At 47.7% G+C, this 17,178-nt stretch overlaps 10 protein-coding genes across 12 annotated transcripts; 7 read left to right on the plus strand and 3 right to left on the minus strand.

The window, feature by feature from the left end:
• Nucleotides 1-525: 525 nt before the first annotated feature.
• Nucleotides 526-961, plus strand: FOXG_13449 (uncharacterized protein; the record flags this gene model as incomplete). Its single annotated transcript, XM_018393431.1, has 3 exons — nucleotides 526-599; nucleotides 653-795; nucleotides 852-961. 3 exons carry the CDS (start codon nucleotides 526-528, stop codon nucleotides 959-961), a joined length of 327 nt encoding a protein of 108 aa, XP_018252692.1.
• Nucleotides 962-1,208: 247 nt separating this feature from the next.
• Nucleotides 1,209-4,480, minus strand: FOXG_13450 (uncharacterized protein). Its single transcript, XM_018393432.1, has 4 exons — nucleotides 2,920-4,480; nucleotides 2,694-2,857; nucleotides 2,450-2,635; nucleotides 1,209-2,397 (listed from the first exon to the last, which is right to left on the minus strand). Exons 1-4 carry the CDS (start codon nucleotides 3,122-3,124, stop codon nucleotides 1,282-1,284), a joined length of 1,671 nt encoding a protein of 556 aa, XP_018252693.1. The 5' UTR covers nucleotides 3,125-4,480; the 3' UTR covers nucleotides 1,209-1,281.
• On the plus strand, nucleotides 3,379-4,460 carry FOXG_13451 (uncharacterized protein). The gene has a single exon (XM_018393433.1). The coding sequence runs from the start codon at nucleotides 3,431-3,433 to the stop codon at nucleotides 4,190-4,192; it is 762 nt and encodes a 253-aa protein (XP_018252694.1). The 5' UTR covers nucleotides 3,379-3,430; the 3' UTR covers nucleotides 4,193-4,460.
• Nucleotides 4,481-5,292: 812 nt separating the features above from the next.
• On the plus strand, nucleotides 5,293-7,046 carry FOXG_13452 (uncharacterized protein). Its single transcript, XM_018393434.1, has one exon. The coding sequence runs from the start codon at nucleotides 5,590-5,592 to the stop codon at nucleotides 6,892-6,894; it is 1,305 nt and encodes a 434-aa protein (XP_018252695.1). The 5' UTR covers nucleotides 5,293-5,589; the 3' UTR covers nucleotides 6,895-7,046.
• A 1,096-nt stretch (nucleotides 7,047-8,142) lies between these two features.
• On the plus strand, nucleotides 8,143-9,298 carry FOXG_13453 (uncharacterized protein; the record flags this gene model as incomplete). Its single annotated transcript, XM_018393435.1, has 3 exons — nucleotides 8,143-8,257; nucleotides 8,323-8,371; nucleotides 8,425-9,298. 3 exons carry the CDS (start codon nucleotides 8,143-8,145, stop codon nucleotides 9,296-9,298), a joined length of 1,038 nt encoding a protein of 345 aa, XP_018252696.1.
• Nucleotides 9,299-9,770: 472 nt separating this feature from the next.
• Nucleotides 9,771-11,227, plus strand: FOXG_13454 (uncharacterized protein; the record flags this gene model as incomplete). 2 transcript variants are annotated; one of them, XM_018393436.1, is made up of 2 exons in its annotated part: nucleotides 9,771-10,276; nucleotides 10,323-11,227. In XM_018393436.1, the coding sequence occupies 2 exons, from the start codon at nucleotides 9,862-9,864 to the stop codon at nucleotides 11,066-11,068; spliced, it is 1,161 nt and encodes a 386-aa protein (XP_018252697.1). The 2 variants fall into 2 exon arrangements, with proteins under 2 accessions (XP_018252697.1, XP_018252698.1); XM_018393437.1 differs by having other exon boundaries at nucleotides 9,862-10,276; nucleotides 10,350-11,068.
• A 432-nt stretch (nucleotides 11,228-11,659) lies between these two features.
• FOXG_13455 (uncharacterized protein) lies at nucleotides 11,660-12,517 on the plus strand. The gene is made up of 2 exons (XM_018393438.1): nucleotides 11,660-11,887; nucleotides 11,940-12,517. The coding sequence occupies exons 1-2, from the start codon at nucleotides 11,802-11,804 to the stop codon at nucleotides 12,151-12,153; spliced, it is 300 nt and encodes a 99-aa protein (XP_018252699.1). The 5' UTR covers nucleotides 11,660-11,801; the 3' UTR covers nucleotides 12,154-12,517.
• FOXG_13456 (uncharacterized protein) lies at nucleotides 11,934-13,825 on the minus strand. Of its 2 annotated transcripts, XM_018393439.1 has the most exons (3): nucleotides 12,864-13,825; nucleotides 12,508-12,813; nucleotides 11,934-12,455 (listed from the first exon to the last, which is right to left on the minus strand). In XM_018393439.1, the coding sequence occupies exons 1-3, from the start codon at nucleotides 13,683-13,685 to the stop codon at nucleotides 12,336-12,338; spliced, it is 1,248 nt and encodes a 415-aa protein (XP_018252700.1). In that variant the 5' UTR covers nucleotides 13,686-13,825; the 3' UTR covers nucleotides 11,934-12,335. The 2 variants fall into 2 exon arrangements, with proteins under 2 accessions (XP_018252700.1, XP_018252701.1); XM_018393440.1 differs by having other exon boundaries at nucleotides 11,934-12,813.
• Nucleotides 13,826-14,056: 231 nt separating this feature from the next.
• FOXG_13457 (uncharacterized protein) lies at nucleotides 14,057-15,476 on the minus strand (the record flags this gene model as incomplete). The annotated part of the gene is made up of 2 exons (XM_018393441.1): nucleotides 14,057-15,120; nucleotides 15,342-15,476. 2 exons carry the CDS (start codon nucleotides 15,474-15,476, stop codon nucleotides 14,146-14,148), a joined length of 1,110 nt encoding a protein of 369 aa, XP_018252702.1. The 3' UTR covers nucleotides 14,057-14,145.
• A 1,036-nt stretch (nucleotides 15,477-16,512) lies between these two features.
• Nucleotides 16,513-17,173, plus strand: FOXG_21167 (uncharacterized protein; the record flags this gene model as incomplete). The annotated part of the gene is made up of 2 exons (XM_018401495.1): nucleotides 16,513-16,555; nucleotides 16,605-17,173. 2 exons carry the CDS (start codon nucleotides 16,513-16,515, stop codon nucleotides 17,171-17,173), a joined length of 612 nt encoding a protein of 203 aa, XP_018252703.1.
• Nucleotides 17,174-17,178: the final 5 nt, after the last annotated feature.

Consider the following 17,178-nt stretch of genomic DNA (forward strand, 5'->3'; position numbering starts at 1 on the left):
GTAACAATTTAGTCAATAACGAGAATCAAGGCAGATGACAACTACTGCTGTCACTTCTGGGCGTTGCCGAGTCTACAGACCCCCTATGGCAATACATACATGCATGAACTCCACAGTTACGCATAGAGTTTTATGAGTTGGAAATCCTAGAATGATGCACCTCATTTTCCTTTTGACGGGGCTCTCTTGAGTAGCATCCAAGCGAGTTTGATCTGCTCTATTGGCTACGACTTCATGATACCAACTTTTGTGCCTTGATCCTAGAACGGTCGCTCGGATGTAACACTTTCCGCTTATGAGTATGTTCCCTCATGGCTGTGTCAGTGTCGATGCAGGATAGTCTCCGGTGAGCCCTCAGTGTCCTACGGTTGGAAAAGGCGGCGGCATCTGATGGAACGTCGCGGGTAGAAAAAGAACCCAGGCTCCCCTTCTTTATTGTGACAATCAACCCTTCATAGTCTTATTCACAGACACGAAGACACTTGTAACCACAAAAATCTGTTATTTGAACAGTTCTATCTCATCATGCATTTTACTAGCCTTCTTTCCGTTGCCACCTTTGCCGCCGCGGCCATGGCTGCCTCAGTCCAGGTCAACTTGTCCGTTTGCCTGCACTGAACGCAACATGTCTGATGATCTAATCAAAATTTAGCTACTCAGATACTGGCTGCCAGAACTTCATTGGATCCCGCTTCATCGACTTTGATCCGAGCCAGGGTGGTACACACCATAGCGGTGGCCCTGCTGGATCTCATGGTGGGCTTTTGGTCAACTCCAACGGAGACAACCTCGCCTGTAGGCTTCTCATTACCTATTCCACGTAGACAATGTGCTAACTCTAAACTTTGCAGTTCGCGGATTTAGCAACCACCCTGACGGCAGTAGCCCTTTCACTGGCAATGTCGTGGATGACGAATGTATTGGTACCCTCAGTGGTGTTGTTGCCGTTTTTATCGTCTGAATGCCATGTATTCCATGGAACTAAAAGACAATGCCACCCTGGGAAGAGACGGTCGGCGATTATGGGCATGCGAATCCCAGTGATGCACGTGGGGATGAAATGACATATTCAACATATGGGTCATTCTTTAAGTAGTCACAGTCATTACATACAATTCACTCGTTACGGTCATGGAAACTACTTGATCCAACAAACCCGGTCACCATAGCGCTTTTTACGATGTGCATTACCAATTTGATCCTAAACCCTTTTCATTACGCAGCAGGTTGTGAAATAGTACGATGTCAAGTTCATCTCGCTAAATTAGCGATTCTACTATATTAAATCCCGTCTCCTGACTCCCATGCCCGCCTCTCTACATCCAATTCCTTGCTATAGTCGCCAAACTCATTAAACACGTCTTGCATCATCTCGTTATGCCTTCTTGGCCAACGAAATCCCTCAAACATGCTCTTGGTGTAATCCCAATACTCAGGATAATATCCTGCTGTTTCCCAGTCTATAATTCCGCTTAACCGCCACCCTATGGCTCCTGCAGAGCTTTTAGTTCTTTCCATCATGATGTTGCGAGGGTTGAGGTCTCCGTGCGTAAAAACAATTTTATGCCCACGCCGGCTGGGCTCATCTGAGAAGCGTAGATTCTGGCTAAACGACGCTTCATCTGGAAAGGGTCCGATAGGGGCCCAATCTCGAATTCGCGGGTCGCGACAGGCTTCGCCCAACGTATTGCAGATGGCCATACCATTGTTGATCGGCTTTGGGATGTCCCGCAGCTGTGAGACGCAGTCCTTGAGTTGAGCGGAGAGGTTGGCATAGTCTTGGTCAGAGAGCGCATCCCGACATGTTGCCAATGTTGTGCCTGGAACCCTACTCATGAGGAGATAACTGAAATCATCTTCGCCAGTGTGCTGAGAGACGACATCGAATACTCTTGGCGCAGGAATGTTTGTCTTTTGTTCCAAGACCTTAAGGGCATTATACTCGTTCCTCAGGGTGTCTGGGTTGGAGTTACACTTGAGGTATAGTCCAAAAGGCAACTTTTGAACCTGCGTATCTCCATCTTTTCCGTAGAAGCGGTTTCCGAGTTTTTGCAACAGCTCGTATGCCGCAATACGAATTGTGGATGGGAAGAACCGCCACAAAAGCATCATTGGACGCATGAACGCGTATCCCAGACCGAGGCTACTAGAGCGCATTCGAACTGGGAACTGCTGTTGAGGGACATCTGTGATGGATTTCCGCTCAAAGAAAAGACCGGGGGCGATGGTCCTTGCAAGATTCACTAGCTGGATACTTCTGGAGAAACGGGCGTGCGAACCAATCAGCCGTGCATCGGCCTTCTCAATTCCCTGCCGTGAATGATCACCTAGCAAAGCAATCGCGCCGTTCACATCGACAGGTTGCTGATCATCAATAAGAACATGCTCGACTCTAAACTAGACAGGTTTGTTAGACCTGATATTCCTTCAAATGGCCATTGCCTCTTACCTCAATCATGGATGAAGTCAATCTTATTAATTTGACGATGCCGCGCTGGAATTCTTTATGCACGCTCCTACGGACAAGCCAGTGAGTTTGATAAGGTGAATATATCTCAGGTCTACCGATAAACCAACGCCACCAATCAAAGTACTGGGGTCCAAAGAAGGCTACAAGTAGCTCTATAATACGTGGCTGGTCTTGAATTTAGACGTGAGGGTATATAAAAACGACAGGAACAAAAAGAACTAACCTCGCCTTTGAGCCACGCAGCTGGCACAGGTAGAATCGGGGCGACAATTACGGGGTCCCAGAGGCTACCCTGCTTTCCTGTTACGCAGCATATACCTCCGTCTCGCTTAGTAATGGCATTGATCTCATGAGACGAAGGGGCTCGCGGCTGCGTGCCAGAGATGACTGCCAGCGCATGCGGTTGAGTAAGTGAGGCGCGTTGACTAAAGTTTAGAGGAGATACCAACCTGAGTCAATAACATAAATCCAATCGGCAACAAGAAGACCAGCATGTCCGTCGGTTATCAACCGGCTTTGTACGTAATCTGCAGCCGTCTGAGCTTGGGCGGCCTCGAGAATGTAGGCGCGTAATAGGGCGGACGCAGGATGTTCAAGTGGGACACGGTCGACCAAGTCAAGTGCCTTGTGTACGTCTGGCGACGGAGGGGTCATGATGCCTGTTTAGTTGATTCTTAGACAACAACCTGGAGTGAGTCATAAGAATGGTATTATTTCTAAGATATTTTCGAAGCTGCTAATAGTGTATGTGAAGTTGGTGCAAGAAATGGTTGGGAGAAGAGGTTCTTTAGGGTGGATGTCGCGCGGTAAGCAACATCCCATCATTGGGTAGTTGTGCGTGTGATCGGGTAATAAAGTGGGACCTCCAGCTCTAGGCAGCATCACCTATAGAGAACTCTCCCTCCTAACCTTCACTTCATCAGCGACTTTATTATCACATCCTCTCTCATTATTAACGCAATGGGCTCTCTTCCCCTCACCAGCATTCAAGTGCCCCCAGCCAAAGGCCAAACGCACTCTCACACCATCGTCTTCTTGCATGGTCGCGGAGATAGCGCTGCCAACTTCTGCAGCTCGCTCCAATACTCGCGCGACTCCCAAGGCCGCACGCTTGCCGACGCTTTCCCTTCTTTTCGATGGGTATTTCCTCAAGCACCTAGAAGAAAATGCGCCAGTTCACCCGATGAGTGGAACCAGTGGTTCGATGTCTGGAACGTGAGGAATTTAGCGGAAAATGAAGATCTCCAGGCAGAAGGACTCAGAGAAGTCGTGCCCAGGATTCGCGATATTCTAGCCAAAGAAGCAAATGACTTGAACGGGAGGTGGGACAAGGTCATTTTGATGGGCATCAGCATGGGCTCTGCGACAAGCGTGCACACTTTATTCAACCTCGACATCCCGACCCCAGACAAACGACTGGGCGCCTTTATTGGCTTCAGCGGGCGTTGTCCGTTTGCCGGGCGAGCACTTGATGAGATGCGTAAGACACTTCAGGTCGGTTCGTCCCCAACGCACAGTGACGTTCTCAAAAATACGCCTATGCTCTTGGAACATTGCGTAGACGATCCGTTGGTATTGGTTGATTGGGGCAGGAGGCAGTGTGAGATATTGAAAGGGTTTGGAGCGAATGTGACTTGGAGAGAGTATGGGAGCGGAGGACACTGGTTTAACTCACCCCAGGGCATGGATGATGCGATAGACTTTTTGAAGGCTGTACTTTAGATGCTAGACTTGAAGATTAGAAAAGGGCCGTATCTGTCATGCGTGGTTGGGAAGCTGCCAGCCCAGCTCATTCACCACTGCCGTGACCGGCACCAATCTCGTTGATCACAAGCATTTACTCCTCTTGTTGTTGTCATTCGAAGGCGCAATAATTGAGTGGATTCTGGAGACTAAATAAAATGCTGTTGTAGCCAAGGCTGGCACATTTGTATCACGGAGGGTTGTGAATTGAATGGTGAAATGGGCACTTTCGTTGTCTGTGACTCCCAGTTGCTGCATTGAGGTTTGTGCAGCAGAATGGCGAGCTGCGCCTAGTAATCCATGCAGTCCAGTGCGGGCTGTTGCAAGACGCGCTCCAACCTTGGCATGAACGTGAGAAAGTGGGCGTTGGGCCATTTAGGGAGATTTCTGAGACTGAAAGGTGACGTTCTTTTGTTCCATTACTAGTCTCATATGACGTGGGATGGTCCAGACCCAGCTCTGATGGCCCATATGAAGTAAGTGGTGCTGGCGTTGAGGCTGAGTCTTATTTTAGCTGGCAGACAAAGTGTTTGGCGAGCTTTGGTCAGGCCCAATGCATCAGCCGTGATTGAGATGATTGGGCTAGCAAGAGAAATCTCGGAGAAAATGTCAATGCTTACCCGCTCTGTAGGCATAATGATTAATTAAATTAGTTCACATGCCGTGTAGGGCAACGCAATTCAAGGACCCCGAAAGCCCTTTTTTCCCGAATCGAGTCCCATCGTGCGAAGACGCTACGTAGCCCGGGGAGGCCAAGAAATCTTTTAACTTCTATTATAAGTGACAAAAGAATCGCGGTAGGCTCAGTAGGTATCTAGTGGGACACCTGGTCCCGTCGTTTTGGCATCATTATTCACTGTCAGAAGCTTTCTTACTCCCTAATGGTAGCGTAGCTTATTAGCGTAGGGTACCCCGTAGACCCCTGCAAGCTCAGCAGATCAGTTACGGGGTCCGCGCGTAATAATGTCTAGTCTGGGTTGGAGCCGACGGATAATCGGCAAGTAAGACCACATCATCCCGGAACTCTAATTGGCTAGGTCGTACATTTTCAACATTGTGTGAACTCTCAAGCCTCCAAAATCGTAACATGAGATTGCAGAATGGCTGAGCCTCACTATTACGAGTTCTACGAGAGAGCAGGGCTGAGTTTGGACTTCATAGGTTACGGGATGGAGAATGCCCAGCCACTGCTACTTTGTGACGCAGCTCTGAGTGCCAGGGCTGACCCAGGTGCCGCCCTTGGTGACATATAAGTAGGATAGCCCTGACAATTAGCTTGTTGTTTATCCAGAATTAAGGCATAAACTCATACCTGGAAGTTCGACTGCAAATAAGCATTCCTAATCCCTGATTATTTCCATCTCAACATCTCAACCATGGAGAGACACGACATGCTGTACTCCGATGTAGAGTCCGCATCATCGTCAACATACCAACACTCTCAAACAGACATCTCTGTTATATCAGCATCTACAGCTCCATCGACTGTCGTTCCCGACGAGGGTATCATCTCAAGGACCTATGACGCCGCCAAGACCGTATCGCACATAAAATGCCCTCACCGATTACGAAGAGAGCACCAAAGGAACAGTCCTAACAACACGGCCGCAAAGGCAGCATTCAAACACGATTACCAATCCTACGCACAAACCTCTCATATGGGTATCCTTGACCCAGCATACAAAGTTTTTGTTAGCAAGAAAGGTTATGGATCGTTGATCTACAAGCTTCACGCCAGGACCGTTGTCGTGGCTGGTGATCCACTATGCTCAGAGTTCCATCGCAAAGCACTATTCAGTGAGCTTCGCCGTTACCGCTGGGCTCGCGGTCTATCACTTGCATTTGTTGGGATTAGTGAGGAATTTGCTAAGTATGCTCAACAACAAGGCTGGGCGACAATGCATTTTGGCCATGAAGCCGTTCTCAACCCTCTTACGAACAAGGTTCTTCGAAAGCAGGCAGGCAAACGAATGATCGCTCAGAATAAACAGCTTCTCGATCCAAAGCGTGGAGGTATATCAGTGAGCTTCTACAGTCCCGCTGTCAATGAGACAGATCCAGAGCTGGAGCGCCAGCTGCAGGATCTTTACGATGATTGGAGGGAAGACCGGAACCGCAAGCATGGAGACGGCTCACAGGCTTTCGTCACTGTCTACAACCTCTTCTCGCTCCCGGAATCAACAATCTTCTTATACACTTCCGACCGCGACGGCAAGATTAACGGGCTTGCGACACTACGAGAACTCGGCGCTGAAAGAGGATATCACCTCGACCCTTGCATTGCATCCCAAGATGCACCACGGGGCATTTCAGATCTTCTTATTGTTACTGCCATGGAGCTGCTGAAAGCTTCCGACGTGGGCTACATGAGTCTTGGCATCGAGCCCCTCGATGAGGTTCAAGAGGTTACCGGGTCATCGAAACTTGTGTCACGGCTCTGGAAAGACGGCTACAACCAAGTGATTCAGTCGGTGCCTGTGACAGGCAAAGCAGCATACTTCAAGAAGTTCTGCCCGGACGAGTCGCTCACATCGAAACTCTTTATCTGCATACCCAGCAAAGGCATCCCGGTTCGAAGATCAATCGCGCTACTGCAATTCGCGAACATGAACCCCGGGCAGCTATTTACTCAAATTCACTTGGGAGATCGGCACAAGGAAAAGCAAACACCACAATCATGAGATTGTCTACTTTTTATCTTTCTTTTTGTATAATACTTTTACTCATACATATCGGGAGCGGGGATACCATTCGATCATTTAGTTTCTTTTGTCACATAGATAGACCAGTTTTATACAGCGTTCAATGACTACAGCATTAATCTTCCACCAAAGGCTCGTATAAAGTATTGAATGTTCTCGAGTACCTCATAGGAGCCCTCGTAACCAGCCGTTGTTATTAGTGATATATCATGCATATTCAACAGCGGGATCGTGTTAGTCCGGTCCGTATCACGTCTGGTAAGCTCCTCATGCTGATGGTTCTTCAACTTCTGTACAACATCATGACCGTGCGCCCCCATTCCCCGCTCTTTGCTTTGTCGCTTCCCTCAATACCCGTCATCTGATCTAATTGTAGCGCCGAAGTAGTGTGACATGTCTCAAAACAACGAGAAAAATGTTGAGTCAGGTAAAGGTAAGGTAAAAGCTCCGGTTGCTGGCAGTATTGATACTAATTCTTGTTGTCCCTAGTACCATCACAGCACTCAAAAGTCACTTGGAACACAGACTGGCTATGTTTACGAAACATCATCATATGGCAAGTCCTTACCATGATAAACATGGGACTAGTCTTGTGTGACTGGAATGGTTGGAAGAAAGAGCGGTACTCGGCGAAAGGACGAATAATATTTGGAGCGCTACAGACTATTCTCCTGGGTATTGCCTTGATCCAAGTTTTCCTGCGAAAGCAACGAGTGGTTGATCGTAAAGCTTAGATATTGCCTAACACTAGATAGCACGGCACGTATAATTACTCTAGCTTTCGCGTTTGTACTCCTCACATTTCTGTGGAATGACGGAAAACCTCACAGACGAACAAACTGCTACAACCTTGGGGAAATTTCATGATCAACAGACCGCGTGATGTTATATAAGTAACACCACAGGCCAAATTACTTCGTGATACGTAGGAATTCCAAGCAGTGGAACAGCACAAAGCTTGATTTCTTACAGATCTAGCCCCAGATAGCTTTAATCGCGTCTAGTGCTGACGATGGCACGGCCCTCTGTATCACGATGTGGCGTACAGGAGCTGCATCGGGTATCGCCGATCGGGTATATCGGGACTAACGTAGAGTCTCATCGGCACAGATAAAACGATCTTCCACGCTGTTCAAACAAATTCTATTACTTGCATTTTGGTACCGTGCCACATTGAAGCTATTTCCATCATCTACCTGAGTTCTATTGAATCGTGACTCTGCCACAATGAAAGCTGACAATGTATCTATGCAGGGAGGAGGATACTACAATGAGAACTCTAATCTTCAAGGACAAGCGATAGATAAATCTTTGGAGCTGCTTCGCCCCTCGGGGCATCAGGGTATGGTACCTTTCACGATGAATCCATCGACTTAGGCTTCGTCCGGCTGATATGCAATCTCGCAGGTCTATCGATAATCTTGGCTGATTATGGTTCCTCTGAAGGCAAGAACTCGTATGTATCTTCCTCATGGTGACATATAAAAGCCACTAAACCTTTGGTATCAGTGTTCAGCTTTTTTCGCAGTACCTAAAGACGTTACCTTCCGTTACTTCAGCAACATTGGTCTTCAATGATACACCATCAAACGACTTCTCCAGTTTGACGTTGACAATTCAACAAAATTGGGATACCCTCTCACAGGGCGGAAGCATTTCCATAAATACCCTACTATCTCCGAGATCATACTTTGAGCAGGTTCTGCCCGATGGTTTTGTTGATGCTGGCTTCAACTTTACAGCTTTGCATTGGCTACGCAATATGCCCGATGCATCTTCAACCCCCTCGTCGCTATCTGCTGCGGCTCACGAGGACTTCGTCACCTTCCTCTCAGCCCGCCATAAAGAAATTCGCCAGCATGGAACTATGACGATTTGCATTCCTAGTGACGGTGAGATCAGCGTTTTGCCGACCTTTCGATGTTTCGAAGCCAGTCTTCGCAACCTCTACGACAAGTATCAGGTCGATCCAACGATTGCAAGACGGCTTCCGATGTACTTTAGGACCTTAGACGAGATTCTGACATCTATCGCTGCTGTCGACACGAAATGGAGTCTCAAGAGCCGTCATAATCTACCGCTAATACATACCTCGTGGTCACCCGAGGTAATTGAGGCAAGTTCTGAAGAAGCCAGAATGGCTGGTCGGAAGAGATACACAGATGCTGTGGCCGGCTTTGCATTTGCAGCATGTTCTCAAGTCTTCATTGACGGTCTGAAGCCTCAAGGCTACCAAGGCGAAAACTCTGAAGATGAAGTGATCCGTTTGAAGGAGAGATTTATGACAGACTTGACATTTGCATTCAAGGAAGAGTTTCTATGTACTCACTGCACGGATAAAGTTGGGTTCACATATACGCTGCTACAGTTGGAAAGATTGTAGATCGTACACATCTCATGCCAAGCTGTTGTCGTATGGCCCAAAAGCGGGAAGCTTGAATATCTCTGTTTTTTCCAATGTTACTTGTACAGCCATATCACCTCATATTCAAGCTCAATCACTCTGAGTTGCACTCGTTTCAACCAGCTCATACTCCACTATTTACAAAGAAATATTCAGATGGTGAAGAGTCTTGGGCATTATCGGGCATCATACGGCATTATCTGCATGGTATGTTGTTGAAAGCCGCTTCCGCGTGTTTCTTGTCTGGCCACTTGGGAATCTCTCATAGGTCCAGGATACATGTTTTCGGCCTCCTACATGCATTAGCTAAGGTCGGTTGGGACAAACTGAGGAAGCATGTAGCCCCAATTGGCTGCAGTTTTGAGGCCAGCTTTGGAACCAACAGTAGTTAATTTGCCACTGTAACCCAGTCTACCAAAACTCTCATCGCTCTTTTGTATATCTTTTGCATGTCCTACTACATATAACGCTGTTAGACTCGCTCTTCCCTCCACTTTTGCTTTCGAGTCAAACAACCCCCGCTTCATCGAAACATTCCCATCATGGCCGAACTTGCGACAGAATTAGACAGACCAGACCTAGTCGACGACAACGGGCAGTATAGTGCTCTTGTCAAGCCCTTGTCGCCCACGGTTGAGGTGGTCAATGGGCACACCACTGAGATGAGGTTTTTGAGCAAGAAGCTAAAGAAGAAAAAGAAGAAGAGTGGTAAAGAAGAGAAACTACTGAGCGAACCTCAGCCAATCCAATTTCCTTCTGTTAATGGCCAAGAAACGATTTCTGGAGAAGAATCCTTAGCTGTTGAGCCAGTCATAGCGGCAGAGGATCAAGAACCGCTGTTCGCTGTTCCTGAGAACATCCTAGAAGGCGCACTGCCCGAAGAAGATCCAATTCCAGAGGCCGAGAGCGGTCATGAGTTATTAACTGAGACTCCACTTCCAGGGCACATCAATGGTGGTAAGCTTGCCTTTTCTGTTCCCGGCATGACTCTCACACCTTACAGCCACGGAGATTGATATACCGCCACCAGCCCCTGAGCCACAGGAGCTCATATATCTACCATTCAGCGCCCAGCATAAACTCATGGTGCATCTGCAGGAGCGCCTCGAGACCATGTGCTTTTCTTTCGCACAGCGCGTCATGCCGCATGCTCTCGAAGGTCGCGCCTGGGATTGTCCGGAAATGGTTCAGCTGCATCACTGGATGAAAGACTCTATTTTTCAGCGCTACGTGAAGCCAAGGGTTCCTGACGAGGAACAGCGCGATCAATTGCTCAATTCTGTTATCGAAATTCGGCGTTGCGCTGTTGATCGCAAGCGAATCGATACGACTACGTTAGAGGCTCTCCTCTCCTCCGCTTTGGAACTAGCCAATGTTCTCGCGGAGCAAACTTCAGTCAATGAGCTTGAGCAATTACGAGACAATGTCATTCAAACAAGTCAACGGCTTGCAGATGAAAACCAGATACTGCAAGCCAGATACGAGACGAAGTTGCAGGAGATCACTGCTGGTCGGGCGAGGTTGGACGCCATGGAGGAGAAGACCAAAGCCGCACTGTCTAAAAGGCTGGAGCTAAGTCGTTCCATCGCCAATAATAGAATCATCCTGCTGATTCGGGAGGCAGAAAGTTGTAGCCCAAAGGTAGCTTTGCCTGGGGGGTCAACAACGAGATCTTGTCTTGACTGGATGAACGATCTTGAGAGTAGCCTGGCTCTTGGTGAGGATGATCATGAGGATTTTGTCGGTTAGGATACTGGCAACTTTCATTTTAAGGCGACGTCGTTATGGCTTGTCAACATTGGACTTGGTAGGAAGATTCTGAGTAATGATTACATTGACTAGCAAGTACCAACTGCCGGCTGTAGCGTCACTCATTCCATATCGTTATCAATAACCTTCATCATTACCTGAACTCATGTCGTCAGTGATGCTTAGCTCATAGAGTTTCTAATCACCTCGGCAATGGTGGGATAAACGGCGGCACCAGCCTCACGGGCCACCCAAGACTCTGATTAATCAGCCCGGAACGAGCTGAATCGGGACGTTCATTCATGGGAAGCCGATTTTAGTGCGGTATGTGGGTTGATTGTTGCACCGTGGTGGAGTCTAGTTTCATACTCGGGGTTCTCGAGTTGTTCCGTAAGTGGAGATATCGATTGATGCCTCGGCATCTTTTTACTAATCTCTCAAGGAGCGAGAAAAGTTTGAACCAGAAATCAAAGTGCCAAAAATAATCAGTAACAAGCTTTCTAAGTTTTATACCAGTCTTGCTTTTGTCTTTTTGTAGCTAAAGGTAGAGGCCTGGGGCTTTTCTTACTCCCATCAGTTCATCTATATTGGGGACCGTATAACCGGGCCCTCCATTATTTGTATAAATAAATACTGTCCCGAACAATCGGTAACCCAGATCGATCATTTTCTCACTCACCTAGATCACCGATCAGTCCAATAAATTCTTTCAGTACTTACACCTACCTACATTATGGCTACCGTCGTTATTCAGTACCCTGTCGGTCATGACTTCGATGTCGACTACTATGTCAACACGCATATGCCTCTAGCCCACAAGTGAGACTCAGTATCCATCCTTGCCTCAAAGGAAATGTCTAATGAACCATAGGCTCTGGGGTCCTCAAGGTCTTATCAGTGGACAGGTCATCAAGCTCGGTGGAGACAGCCCTCACCAAATTTACAGTATCATCACATGGGACAGCCTGGCTTCGTTCCAGAAGGCCAGCGTTTCAGAGGAGGCGAAGGAGATCAAGGCTGATGTGAAGAACTTCACCACTGCGACGCCTACCTATGTTATTGGCGAGACTGTCGCCAAGGCTTAGACTGCATATCGTGCTGAAAAGCATGCCTGCCCTTGTACTTGGGGTTGTTCTAATGCCAAACAATCTTGGTGGCGATTTAAGAAATGATATAATGTATTATAGAAGAGGTGGTAACCATATTATCAATAGAGACTGAGCAACGGTATACCCTTGATATTGCCAAGAAAAAGAAAGGTTTTAGTTCATCCCGACTTTGCATTGAGTTGCCATCTCATCTTTCCAACATCCAAATCCTCATCTGGTCCCTTAGTTGCCTTAACCAGCTCAAAATCTCCTTTCTGGATATACACCACAGCGGTATGCTAAATGCACGTCAATATCAGTCCTTGCCATTCAAGGACTCAGTGTACTTACCGTTCCCAATGTCAGGTTCAGCATCCCTTCAAAGAACTGCGGCTTGTATTCTTTTGTGGCAGTGTTACTCTTGATAAGGCTGAGGATATTTTGAACTGCAACCTCGCCTTGCATCATACAAGCCCGAGCTTGTTTTGCGCCTCCAGACTGAGCGACATCGCCAACGGCAAAAATGTTCTGTCGGGGAGAGGGCAAATTTTGGACTTGAAGTGTTGGTTTGACTAGGATCTCGCCGTTGGATGCGATACTCTTGGCAGAATATGTGGCGAGGATGTCAGATCGTGGGCGAAGACCAGTGCAGGGAATCTATAATCTCATGTCAAATTGAGAGCTTCTATGGTTGGTCCGCAACGTACCACGAGGTCGAAAGTCTTAGTCTCTCCGTTAGAAAAGGTCAGACTGGTCTCCTGGACAGATTGGCCAGCATCACTTGGAAAGACAGGTCTCTCGCCTAATCTGACCTCGATATCTTGATTCTTGAGTGCAGATATGACATGATCATGGAGCTTCTGACCAAATCTGGGCAGGAGTTGTTGTCTAGAATGAATGAGGGTAACCTTTTTGTCGGTGTACTCTTCTTTAATCTCGGTCGCCAGTTCAACCCCAACCGCTCCAGCTCCAATTACTGCAATCCTGTCGGCCTTGGCTACGCGTTGCTGGAAACCTCGTAGTTCTTCAATTGCATCTTCCTTAATCCGTGCATTCAATCGAGCTGGAGGAGGCTGGGCTGCGCCAGTGGCAATGACGAGATAATCGTAAGGAAGAGAGACACCGCCGACGGTGTGAACATGGGTCTCAGTGATATCAGATGCTTCGTCGCAGACTCGTTGGAAGATGCCATCCGGAGCACCTGCAGCGATGTTGTCGTACGTAATGAAAGCATTATGCTCTCGCCCTGACAGGACGGAGTTTCGAGGGAAGCTGAACGCGTAGTTAAAGTGAGAGTGCTTTTCGATGAGAATAACGCGATAGCCGGAGGGAAGCGTGTGAGCCAAACGTTGAGCAACAAGACTCCCCGCAAAAGAGCCTCCAACGACGATCACGACACGTGGGTCAGGTAGCAGTCGATACGTAGCTTTATGGATAATTGATTGCCCCTTGTGTAACGCCATGCTGGCAAGATAGGACACGATGACTTTGACAAAGTCGAAATAGAAGCTTAGCTGCTGTAGACTCATTGTGAAGACGGGCACGCTGGGCGGCAGAGTTGGAGTCGTTGCAGATCCACTAAAGGCCAAATGCGAGATGATCAGATAAGATCTTTTTGAATGAGAAATTTCGGACACGAGAGAGAATAAGCGGAAGCAGGTTCATCCGCGGGATCCGATTTCCATGCAGACTCCGTGGGTAAATCACGGAGATAAATGAATAAACCGACTTCTACGGTGATTTCGAGGTTTGGGACAGGGGTTCTCCGAAGTCGGCAGGGACCAAACTGGCTTATAACGAGACTGCTTTGAGAACAGATCAGGGAGAAACGAGTTAGAAAAGATGCGTGTAATTACGGAGGATTATCTTGCAAAAAAAAAGTATTATATTATTATAATATCTGCTCTTCTGCTTTGGTGAAAATGAAAAAATAAAATTTGTGTCTGGTTCCTTGACCCAATACACCGACACGGATTCGGTAAATTCGTATCAGAACACCCAAAGCCGTGACAGGCCACCCACGCCGGCAGCTGGATCTGTTTGGCGGCTGCTGCGTCTAGACCCTGATCCGAACACGTCCTCGTCATCAGAAAAGCTTGGCAGGTGATCTTCTGGCGGTGGTTGGATCCATTCCGTATTGCGCTCTGCCTCAGGCCTGCTAAGAACCTTAATTGGCTCTTCACCAGATAGCTCAAAGCTTTTACCGGCAGCCTCTACTGTCATTTCCCATTTCAAAAGGTGCGTGTGCCGAATGTTGAATGTTTGAAAAGATGGATAGAGGCCTTTGTTTCGCTGCAGACGGAGACCAAGTTTTGCTCCGATATCGAGACCCTCTAATGGCCCCGTCTCAGATGCTGAACCACCTCCCTGCAACTGCTGAGTCTCTGTGGCTGGTCTTTGCCATGGGATGCGCAGATCTTCGTCATATTCATTAAAGGCATCTTCAGCATGCAGTGTTATCCGAGCCTCGCAGTCTGTCTCATGAACGTTCTTCCCCTTTGGACACTTGATCTCCGTCTTTCCAACAACGTTCATGAAAATTCGGACTATCTGAATTGAAGGAAGGCCGGGCTTTTGTTTCCCAAGGTCAACGCCCTTGGGTGGAACTGCCAAGACCAGGAATGACATGGGACCTGGACCTTCGATCTGCAGCGTAGTCGGAGTCTGAACCTCAACGCTGGCCACCATAGGGTTGTCGCCTTGGAGAGCGAGGGTATGACGTGCTGTATGAAGATCTATCTGAGCTGACAAAGGCTCTGGGTTGATATACAGCATCCTGAAGGGTAGTATTGATTCAGAAGTACCAGAACCTCTCGACGTTGTCTTCAACTCTGCCTGTAAGTAATACTCGACAAACGCTGACATGCCAGACATATAGTCGTAGCTTTCAATCAAGAATGTCGGCGGAAGAGGTTGTTCCGATACATCCCCTGTCAGAAAAGTTTGACCCGGCCCTGCCAGCGACTGCAGTGCAGGTCCGTCTACACGGTGATGGCTTGCCCAGACACGATTCAAGCGATCTGAGCCTCTGTAGGTTATATGCGAACAACTGATTCGTGTAGGTCAGGTAACCAGTACCCTTTGCGGCGGGTGGGACTCCGAATGGCTTATATGAATCACTCCAGTCAACAAATTCCCAGTCGCCAGCTAATTGAGAAACGCGGAGGAGGCAACGTGATACTTACAGTTGCTGAAGCAGTGACGATATGAGTTTTTCGTGATATCTGACCCGTAATCACCTCTCCAGGAATGTATGTTGAATCCGGACGATCCAAATGGATGGTGAGCTCAGGGCCCTTTTTGATGGGAGTTTGCGGCATGTTGGCAGAAGTTTCATTCGTGTTGCTTTGTCTTAGGATCAGTATGTTGAGATTAACGTCGTGATCCTTAATATATAGATAATAGACTTGATTAAGCAGCGTCAGGTGCTCTCGTCAGACGCGGAGAAATGAAGTCGCATCACTTCCACTTCTAGCCAAATATACGTCATTTCAGCCTTACAAGCCACCTTCAATCGGATGCTTGTGCCGTCTCTTTCTCTGATCGGGCGCAAGGCCTAAGCAATAATGGGAAGCAAGGAAACTTAGAACCTCTGTTCTTAATAGTACAAGACTTAAATATCGAGCGGCAATCTCAGACGATCGAGCCTGAAACCATGAAATTTAGGCAATATGATAAGGGTGACAGCAATTCCGATATCAAACTTTATTGCAAATAAAGTCGCTGGCTAGAAGATAAGGATAGACCCTGAAGATGTCACTATGCTACTCGCAGTTGGGCCATGAGCCTTGATTTAATTTGGTGGCTTCATTTTATTCACTTTATTGGCACTATCGACAACTATTAGCGCGCTAGACCTGCTAAACGCACTGTTAACGCCTTCTGTAATTCTTTTCTCAGCCATGAGACCTCCGCTGAAAATCGAAGCTGTATTAAAATGACCGTTGAACCATAATTAACCTTGAAACCCTTTCTTGTCAATTACGCGTTTGCCGTTTTATGCCTTCAGGCTCAAGATGGGATCCCAAATATCTATCGAGACGTCAAATGATGCGACCGCCGTTCCAAGTGCCATCTTCAAAGGCCCTGGCATTTCAATCACCGACGCGACATTTGAGAAGTCATACTAGGAGCAAAATGGACTCGGCGGCTATCTAGGCAGTGCAGGTATCTTTACCTCTGATCCCTTTGGTATCGGATCAGGCTGTATCTTGACGACTGGTTATTCACGCAATGCGGATGAAAACACTCATAATCAGAACGTTGATACGCAGATGGACGGTTCAGAGTATTGCGGACCTGATACGACAAACGCCGCTGTCTTGTCCGTTGAACTCGTTGTGGAGCCAGAGTATAATGGATTATCCATGGAGTTCATCCTTGCGACCAGGGAAAACTTGTAAGTGACCCATCGCGTGCTTAACATTATCGCTAACAGAACCTACCAGCGTTAATCCAGATCCAATTGGCATCTCTTATTGGCATTACCGAACCGAATAACCCTTCTCGAAGCACGCAATACGACAGATCTTCATCCCCGCTAATCATGGGTCTTCCTGCAGCCCCTGGTGCACATACAATGATCTTTGCAATTTACGATGCGAACAACGGACTCCTTGACACGGGTCTTATGGTCAAAGCCGGAGGATGTGTTGATTGCGACAAGGGTATCAAGATCAACTATGCGACTACAACAACAACTGTTGGCCCGACGCCCTTTGTACGCACCATCCAAGCTTCTGGGACCATATCTGGTACTGTTGTATATGGCGTACCCGAAGACGCTACGACTAATACTGAGGAGGTAGCGACTTCAACCGAAGTTACAGCCACTACTACAGAGGCAATTACTTCGAGTGAAGATAGCACTACCGCTACAACTGATGTGGCTGTTGCAACAACAACCGGCGAAGATTCGACGTTAGTAACCGGCACGACGACCGCTTCCGACCCGTCTACCCCCACGACGTCAACTCAAGGAGGATTTACTACAATCCGGAGAGGATGCCGGCCGTAATCATT

The sequence above is a fragment of the Fusarium oxysporum genome, chromosome 12 (assembly GCF_000149955.1).
Source record: "Fusarium oxysporum f. sp. lycopersici 4287 chromosome 12, whole genome shotgun sequence".
Taxonomy (NCBI): Eukaryota; Fungi; Ascomycota; class Sordariomycetes; order Hypocreales; family Nectriaceae; genus Fusarium; species Fusarium oxysporum.

Coding starts and splice junctions, on each gene's coding strand:
- FOXG_13450 (XM_018393432.1), bottom strand. CDS start 3,124: ATGACCCCTCCGTCGCCAGACGTACACAAGGCACTTGACTTGGTCGAC. Junction 2,858..2,919: donor GATTTATGTTATTGACTCAG/GTTGGTATCTCC, acceptor ATGCGCTGGCAG/TCATCTCTGGCACGCAGCCG. Junction 2,398..2,449: donor TGACTTCATCCATGATTGAG/GTAAGAGGCAAT, acceptor AAACCTGTCTAG/TTTAGAGTCGAGCATGTTCT.
- FOXG_13451 (XM_018393433.1), top strand. CDS start 3,431: ATGGGCTCTCTTCCCCTCACCAGCATTCAAGTGCCCCCAGCCAAAGGC.
- FOXG_13452 (XM_018393434.1), top strand. CDS start 5,590: ATGGAGAGACACGACATGCTGTACTCCGATGTAGAGTCCGCATCATCG.
- FOXG_13455 (XM_018393438.1), top strand. CDS start 11,802: ATGGCTACCGTCGTTATTCAGTACCCTGTCGGTCATGACTTCGATGTC. Junction 11,888..11,939: donor CATATGCCTCTAGCCCACAA/GTGAGACTCAGT, acceptor AATGAACCATAG/GCTCTGGGGTCCTCAAGGTC.
- FOXG_13456 (XM_018393439.1), bottom strand. CDS start 13,685: ATGAGTCTACAGCAGCTAAGCTTCTATTTCGACTTTGTCAAAGTCATC. Junction 12,814..12,863: donor CTAAGACTTTCGACCTCGTG/GTACGTTGCGGA, acceptor ATGAGATTATAG/ATTCCCTGCACTGGTCTTCG. Junction 12,456..12,507: donor TGAACCTGACATTGGGAACG/GTAAGTACACTG, acceptor ACGTGCATTTAG/CATACCGCTGTGGTGTATAT.